General features: G+C 45.8%; 1 protein-coding gene across 1 annotated transcript; it reads left to right on the plus strand.

The window, feature by feature from the left end:
• The first annotated feature begins 1,552 nt into the window (after positions 1 to 1,552).
• LOC310860188 (Krueppel-like factor 4) lies at positions 1,553 to 4,106 on the plus strand. The gene is made up of 3 exons (XM_083766983.1): positions 1,553 to 2,088; positions 2,320 to 3,433; positions 3,742 to 4,106. The coding sequence occupies exons 1-3, from the start codon at positions 2,011 to 2,013 to the stop codon at positions 3,915 to 3,917; spliced, it is 1,368 nt and encodes a 455-aa protein (XP_083623109.1). The 5' UTR covers positions 1,553 to 2,010; the 3' UTR covers positions 3,918 to 4,106.
• Positions 4,107 to 9,069: the final 4,963 nt, after the last annotated feature.

Below are 9,069 nucleotides of genomic sequence, written 5' to 3' on the forward strand. Positions count from 1 at the left end.
TTAATGTTATGCTTTTCTTTTCTTTCTTTCTCCATTGCTATGTAAAGCACTTTGAGCTGCATTTCATGTCATGAAGGTGCTATACAAATAAAGTTGTATTATAATTTATTATTATGATGGTGATTTTCAAATTCACAGCATATGTTCTGCCCATCATAAAGGTATATAGCACATGTAGACCCCATAGCTACACACAAACACAAAACGCTGTTTTGACACATGACAGAATAATTTAACATAACGTGGTTGAATGTTTCTTTAACATGACATAAATTTGCAATGAAACCAATTTGCACTTTGTTTGGTCTAGTGTTGCCTATCCTAACTTTAGAAGTTTATGCGCCACACACACACACACACACACACACACACACACACACACAGTCACACACGCACACACACACACACACACACACACACACACACACACACACACACACACACACACACACACACACAAATGAATAGCCTCCCTCCTGGAGTGAGATCGAAGATGGCCAGAGAGGATACCACCGTCTCACGCAGTCGATACCAACATCAACAGCATGCATCTTGACAACAGAGGGACCTGCTCTGCCGCTGCAGGCTTCATTGCGTTCAATTGAGAGTGGAGTTATTAATTAGCACCTGAATGAGGCTTCTGTGGTTGTTTTGCGGTGGAGAAAGGGAGCCTGGCGCCTGATGGCTGACTGACTGAGTCCTGCATGCAGAAGGAAAGGCTGATATTGCCCCCGAGGCCAGTTTAATAACAATTAAAGGAATGACGCTCCCGCATAGTGACGGTGATAACGGAGCGCACACTAACATGATGTGCGTGATCAGTTATAATTAAAGGATGCAACAGCTGGTTCTTCTAAAAAAAAAAGAATCCCTCAATATGGGGGATATAATATGTGGCCAAATTGGGCCAATACAATAATAATAATCTTTATTGTCCCGAAGGATATTCATCTTCACAGGTCTGTTCAACACCAACAACAAAAGCAGCACATAGTACAGAAAAACATTACACTAAGACAAAATACAAAAACATGAGTTCTGTATCTTTGTCCTGATGGCATGAGGTTGAAGAAGCGATTTTGAGAGTGCTAGCCGTGTGATGGCATTATTGTTCATATAAAGAGAACGTAGCCTATAGGCTTAAATGGTGAACCCTGTAAACAAGTGCATATGCTTTGGTGTCGTCCACTCACAGTTAACAGTTTTTTTAGTATTTATTGAACTTGTACTTGAAATGTACTGTAATTCTGCAAACTGATAATAAATCAATCAATCAATCAATCAAAAGGCTATACTTAAAAAAAATGTGTGGGCGACCGACCGCCTGGCTGTCTCCCATTGCGCAATGGATTAATGATATGCCCAGGCATTGCACCACATATTTCTTTATTCATGTAGCACGTGCCTTTATACATTTCATGTCCCAACAATGTGTTAATTGCCTGCTTGGGGGGAGGCTCTCTCTCTCTCTCTCTCTCTCTCTCTCTCTCTCTCTCTCTCTCTCTCTCGGCTGTACTGCTAGTGTACTTGTTGGACAGGTTTGGCGGAGGAGCGGAGCTGCGCTGGAGGGGCGGGTATCTATCCGGAGGAGTCGGACGGAGAGCTTTATAAAGCAGCACGGGTGAACACATCGAGAGATGCAATCCTCCTCTCCTCTCCTCTCTGACTACTTCTCGCAGCAGCGAACACTGCCTTTTTATACCGGAGCTAAATTTAGGGGAGCCCAGACCATAGTACTGGTGCGTAGCGCAGCGCGTCGTCCCAACACAACACACACGCGCTTCCTTTTGCCTCGCATTGGTTCAGCTATTTTTTTTATGCAGCTGCGATATATTTATAAGATAGCGAACGGCTCCTAACCAGGCATAGCTGCACATGACTCTGAGGCAGGAGAACTTCTCCAGACGACAGAAGAAGCTGCTGTTTCTTCAATAGCTTCTGCCGCTGTGTTTGGACCCAACTGTTGACTTTTTTATATTATTGGAATATCTATACTTCTCACAACAACGCATGGAAATGGCTTTGAGTGGAACCATTTTACCGTCGATAGCCACATTCTCGAACCACAAGGAAAAATGCTGGGAAGACGTAAGTAGCCGCATACTATATTTATGTTGCATAACGCAATTTGAATATTATGTTAAAACTTCTGTACATTCATAAAACGTTAAATAGCCTACTTTATTTTTGTGCTGCACATATTTTTAATAAATCAGCAATGGTTGTAGTAAGTTGTGTAACTTGTGTGTTAGTAGTGTTCATATTGTGCCACTCAGTCTAAATCAAGGTAACTCAACTTGTTCTCTCGTGTCCTTCCAGAGGTGGAAGCACTCCGACAACATGGACAGCGGTGCGTCCGACTTGGACGCCACCGGCTGCCTGGCGGGGAGGAAAGACGACGAGGACCTCGATAAGTTCTTGGACCTGGAGTTTATTCTGGCCAACACGGCCGGCTCTGACAGCTCTCACGGCTCTCCCTCCTCCGGGGGAGAGTCGTACCGGCTACAGGACATATATCACCAGCAGCAGCACAGCGGGATGTTATTATACGGCTCCGTGGCGGACCTGAGCAGCCCTCCTCCTCCCTACAACACCACCAGCCTGATGGCCGAGCTGCTCCGCTCCGACGTGGTGGACACCGGCAGCTTCTGCCAGCAGCTGCCCGGCGGCGGGCCCTCCGTCCAGGGCAGGTTCCTGCTCAGCTCCTCGCCCTTCACCACCACCGCCTCCTCTTCTCAGGACTTAGTATTCTCGGAGCATCAGATCAAAGTGGAGCCTTTGGACACGTACGGCCCCGCCGTGGGCATGGTGCCTTCTCAGAGCTGCACCACTAAGATCAAGCTGGAGGGCAGCGTGTCCTGCATGATGTCCTTCGACCAGCAGCAGCCGCGGCTGGCCAACTCCCCGCAGGCGGCGGCGGGCGGCGGCAGCATGACGCCGCCGCTCAGCCCCCACGACGAGCTGCTGAGCTCCGAGTGCCACCAGCCGCAGCAGATCATGTGTCACTCCACGACCTCCCTGGCGTTCCCCCCACAGCAGCAGAGCTTCCACCCGCACCACCACCACCACCAGCAGCAGCAGCGCCTCAACGGCGCCGCGTACCCTCCTCCACACCACCCCGGGATGCAGCTCCCGTTCCACCACCACCATCACCATCACCAGCACCACCAGTTTGCGCCGGGCTACATAGGAGACGAGGCGGCGGCCATGGGCATGCAGCAGCAGACGGCCAGCAGCCAGCAGCAGCAGCGGGGCGGAGTGCTCCTCACCCCGCCCTCCTCCCCGCTGGAGATGATGGACAGCTCGAAGCCCAAGAGAGGTCGCCGGTCCTGGCCGAGGAAACGCACCGCCTCGCACACCTGCACGTTCGCGGGATGCGGCAAGACGTACACCAAGTCCTCCCATCTGAAGGCCCACCACAGGACTCACACTGGTAGGCATATTATTCATTATGTCCTTAAAGTTGTTGTATTTTTGTATGTTGACAATTTTGTATTCATACGCATTATGTTTTAATAAGAGCCTTTACCCAATATGTTTTAATGAGCCATATATGTTTATTGTCCAATTTGCCAAAATGGAGTAGCCTACACTGTAGTAGCCCAAATGACAGCTGGCAGTCAGTCAGCTGTCTTTGCCAAGTGGGTCTATAAGTCAAGATTACAGCCTTGACACTTGGCTTGTGAGGTTATCAGCATCACTTATCAGTAGTACTCATATTCCGCTTGTTGTTTGTTGCAGGTGAGAAGCCATACCACTGCAGCTGGGAGGGCTGCGGCTGGAAGTTCGCCCGCTCGGACGAGCTGACGCGCCACTTCCGCAAGCACACTGGACACCGGCCGTTTCAGTGTCACCTCTGTGAACGCGCCTTCTCTCGCTCTGACCACCTGGCTCTGCACATGAAACGACACATGTGAGGAAAATCACACAAGAAGAAAAAAACGAAAAAAAACTGAAGGACTTCTATGAACACTTGAGAACCAAACCAAGACCACCAGCAGAGTCATAAAAAAAATGTATTTTTTTTTGTTCCTGTTTTTTGGGGGGTTTATTTAAATGTTATATTTCTTGAATAAGAATGACAACAAAGGAACACGTGACAACAATCAAAACATGCGAACCAGTCAAGTTTTGACAAACTTTTGAATTCTGTTTGGACAAGTTTTTATATGTAGCTGGTACTACTTTTGGAATAATGTTTGTAAGAACACCAAAGATGCATTCCACTCACAATGTCAGGCAGGACCTACACGCACACACCACTGAAGCAACTGGAAGTAGACAATGTTTTTGAACAATTGATACAAAAAAAAACTGATGTATTGTCACAATTAGTGCCTTATACCATATTATTATACATCTTACGAGTGCCATATTTTCCACTGGCTAAAGACAATCAAAGTTTATATAATATGTGTTATATTGTAACTGTAAAACAGCACATGAAATAAGCTTTGAGACAATGTTTTGCTCTAAAACTGCCTTACGGTCTCCTCCTTCCCGAGGCTTGAATTGAATGTTCTGTCTGTGAGTGCATCCATCTGTCATCAAATAACATTTGAAGTCAGGGTCTTTTAAACTTAGGAAGTCTAACAGAGTGCATGCCATCTCATTGCGACGTGATTGTCAAAGGGCTAATACCTTGGTCTTTGGCGTTAAGACGAATGTGTTTTGTCTTTGAGTAAATGTACTGCCTTGTAAATAGTATCTTTTTATATAATGTAAATAGTTTATTTTAATGTACATATTAAACTAATTGAACTACATTATTACTGCCTACTGAACGTGATTTACAATGGATAGAAGGTTGTGTGTGTATGTACACGCACGCACACACACACACACACACACACACACACACACACACACACACACACACCTAAACAAGACAAGACAAGCATCAAGCTACATCGTCATAGGCATCAAGCTACACAAAGCCATTGACCATGCCTATTTATCCACTGGTTACTGAGACAAAAGCAGAGGCTCCTCTGTGGTGCAGGTGAGCCATCAATGAGGTTGTCCTCCACCAACATCCCATCCTGTCCGTCCTACTGCATCCAACACAGGCCTCCTGGCCTCCTGCACAGTCTGGAAGTGAGGAGCAATGTTTTCCAGCTGTGACAGAGCCGCTGCCAGTAAGCGGTGGCAGATGCCTATAAATACAAACATTACATTGACATAATTACAGAGGCCAGATATAGATATAGGCCACGTCTGGGCATAGGGGCGCACCGCAGCGTGGGGGGGGGAGGTTGGGGGTGCGGGGAGAGAGAGAGAGAGAGGGAGAAAAGAGAAACCCAGTGTCAAATAAACCAAAGGGACCTGCCGGGATGAAGCAGAGTTCACCGGGGATGAGGAGAAAATCTGTTGAACTGAATGAAAGGTCACGCATCTTGAGAGAAAGCTTTTTCCAGGCAGAGGCCTCGTAAAAGAAAGACGGGGTGTACGTGAGTGTCGCCATTCTTTACGTACAACTTCAAACGGGCTCTGTGTATGTATGTTCTCCAGAGGATCACAATGTGACCTTTTTCTTTTCTAGGGAAAAGAGAGTCAACAGAGACAACTAGATGGTAAACAGCACGCATGATGAAACAGGGAGAGAGATGGAATGGCAAAAGATGAAGGTTGGAAGGGAATGAGGAAGAGAAAAAGGGTGGGGGAGAGAGAGAGATACGTAGAGAGACATTGACAGAGAGAAATGCTGTGCATTTTTCTTTCCAAACGCAGTAGGTCTATTCCTGGTGTTAATTGTCCACCTGATAAAGACTCCTTGGTTGGTTTTACTCTGGTCAGTTGACTACTTTCAGAGGCTATAAAGATGTAATTGACCTCAGAATAAAAGCCTTGTTGCGATTGGAATGAGCTGAGTGCTGCCTGCCTAGTTATACATAGAGGGACCTTAGGGAGAGAGAGAGAGAGAGAGAGAGAGAGAGAGAGAGAGAGAGAGAGAGAGAGAGACAGATAGGCAGGCATGCAGGCAGGCAGGCAGACAGACAGACAGACAGACAGACAGACAGACAGACAGACAGACAGACAGACAGACAGACAGACAGACAGACAGACAGACAGACAGACAGACAGACAGACAGACAGACAGTGAATTGAAGGCACTCTCATCGTGCCCTGTTGTGAAAGGTTGGAAGGTCAGATTTTCCTTGAGAAGAGAAGCACCTGCAACAGCATGCAGAGTGGAATAGAGGAGAATATGCCAGATGGACAACTAAAATTAAGTCAGCAACCAATGTTCCAAATAATGAAGTGATCAGAGGACATGGGTATATATTCGGCCCCGTGTCATCTTCAGGGTGGCCTGTACTGTGGCAGCGCGGAGAAAAGAGGAACCACCAACTCTATCATTAGCACATCTGCTCAAGTGAAAAGTCAAACAATTTTCATTTCACCTTTTTCTGCTCTGTACAGTAGTTGTAATATTTGTGTCTGTACCTGTGCGTGGGAAGATTGAACCAAGAGCAGACGGGTCAGATGGTGTAAACGTTGGTTGTGTCAAGTTGTCACATGTTTTATGTGACCATCCGTGGTGCCTTCCAAATGGAGACGGTTTGGTTTCTGAGGATGAATGTCCTGTGCGTATAGAGATGTCACATGTGTTCATTGTGAAATCAATTCACAACAATGGTTGCAAACAGCTTGACATTTTATACAACACAATCTCAGTCTCAATCTCGGTTTATTGCTGTTTGTATATCTTTATATCTGTGCATAAAAGCATTCATGAGAGGACAGCTTGGCTCCGTGCCATAGCACTCCATAAACTCCTCTGTTTTAGATAACATCAGTGAACATTTATTGAGCTGAGAAGCAAGGACTCCAGCTGAACTCGCTGTCGGCTATCCCATACAGCATACACACTTCCATTTGAGACAGAATCATAAAACGTTTTCATGTCAGGGACCCCCAAATTGACGCTAATTAAATCAATGTATTCAGAGCAGCAACGTTTCGGTCGTGAGACCTTCCTCAGGCTCTGACTATAAACATTCTCTTGAACCAGCAAGTGCCAGTGCATGTGCAGGTCTGTTGTGTTCTATACCTGTACGGCCATATAATCACCTATAGGCACCTGCTTGAAAAGGAACCGAGTGTGCGGAAGTCTCCTCTTCACGCAAAAGAAACTTTGACAATCTTTTAGCTATAGACACAGTGTGGCTGTACATTTAGTTGATCAGCCGATCACACAGGAACTCCTCATATAGTGTATATACAACTATTCAGACTGCAGCTGGACATTAACAGGCAAAAATCAAAAGTTTGAGGGGAGAAAAATGTAGAGGGAGGCATATTGAAAGATGAAAACTGATCCATGAAAGCAGAATAACAACGTTTCTCCCCAGAGCTTTCCACTCAGTTGGGTGTAAAGGCTTTCAAAACAGAATGTAGACTCCATGACACTAAAGATTTCCAATGAAACCAATACTAAAGAAATTCTTTCATGTAAGTTATAGCTGCGAGAAGCTCTGATCAGAGTGTCTTTGTGGGACAGGTGACTTAAATGTGGAAGAAAATCATAATTGTTTTATATAAATGGAAAGGAGGTGGTACACAGACAAATCCATGGTTAATTTTTACACTTCAAGAGTTACATTAACACAGATTCTGCTGTGCATGCACTGCAACTGCCCCACAACACACATTCTAACAGTCAGTATAGGAGCCATGGATGGATTAACTCAAACTAAATTAGGTATACTTTAATTAACGAGTAAAGCATACCTATTACCTACTATAAAGACAACTGTATTAAATGCATGGACATTCCTAATAAAAGGCAGATATCAGCCATGCCAGGGGAAAACCCTCTGGGATATAGAGCCACTAGAGCAGGCGAAATGTGGGAATTCCATGGGACGAGGATGCCATCTACTGGGAGAATATAATATCCACTGTTGATGACTGGGAAAGGCAACACCCCACAGTCAAGTCAAGTTTGTCCTAAATTATCATGATTGACAAATACCCAATCATCTGCCTCAATACTGGTAATCTGAAAAAAATAATGTGTGTGTGTGTGTGTGTGTGTGTGTGTGTGTGGGGGGGGGGGGGGGGGTGATGTATTGGTTCATTATAATCCTTCAGTCAGTGGACCAACCAAGCGCACCAACGCGACATGCACACCTGTAACCACTGACTTGCACATTCATTCCTCCATCAAAACACACACACGCACGCACGCACACCCGTGCACACACACACACACACACACACACACACACACACACACACACACACACACACACACACACACACACACACACACACACACACACATACTGCCAAAGCTGCAGCTAACATCCATCCATCTCCTATTTTTGACCTCCTGACTCCCTTTATCTCCAACCCATTTTCCATCCCTCCATATATACCTCCCTCTCACCAGCTGTTCACATCTGATGTCTGTTATTGCTCCTGAGGGCAGTGGGGGAGGGGAGCTTCCGTTATGAACTAAAACAGCATAATGTGAAATAGAAAGGCATGGTGTTTTCTTGAGGGGCACTACTAGCCCCTCCAACGTCTGGCTTTCAGACATGCATACGTCATGTCGCGGCCAAATCTAGGGACTTTTAATGTTCGTCTTATTCATGCGCCCCCCAAAATCAACCAAGTCTATGGACAAAAAAATTACAGGCTCCACTCAGACTTCATGTCAATATGAACTTCTAATCTATCTTCTAAGCTACCGCTTGCTCCCGCACCAACCTGACCACTTAACATGTGGTCAGATGGGTGAGCTGCGAACACTTTCGACATTTTCAAGTGGGCCCTGATCCAGAAGAGGTTTTGAACTGCTGAACTAAAAAGTTGCCAAAGAGCTGGCTGAAAAACAGCCAAAAGACACGCACAAAACCTACTAGGCTAGGTGCTACTATACAGTGATACTACAAGACAAAGAGTCTGCACACCAGTTTCAGCTTCCAGTTTCTGCCTCCATTTCTTTTACTTCATCAGTAACGTTTCAAGCTTCTTCAGACCTTCAAACATTTTTGAGGGGCGCTATAGCCCTTCCAATGCATGGCTATCCGAAATTGAGTAATATAGGCCAGCCAAGTC

The sequence above is a fragment of the Protomyctophum parallelum genome (genome assembly GCF_964188405.1).
Source record: "Protomyctophum parallelum genome assembly, chromosome: 6".
Classification (NCBI taxonomy): Eukaryota; Metazoa; Chordata; class Actinopteri; order Myctophiformes; family Myctophidae; genus Protomyctophum; species Protomyctophum parallelum.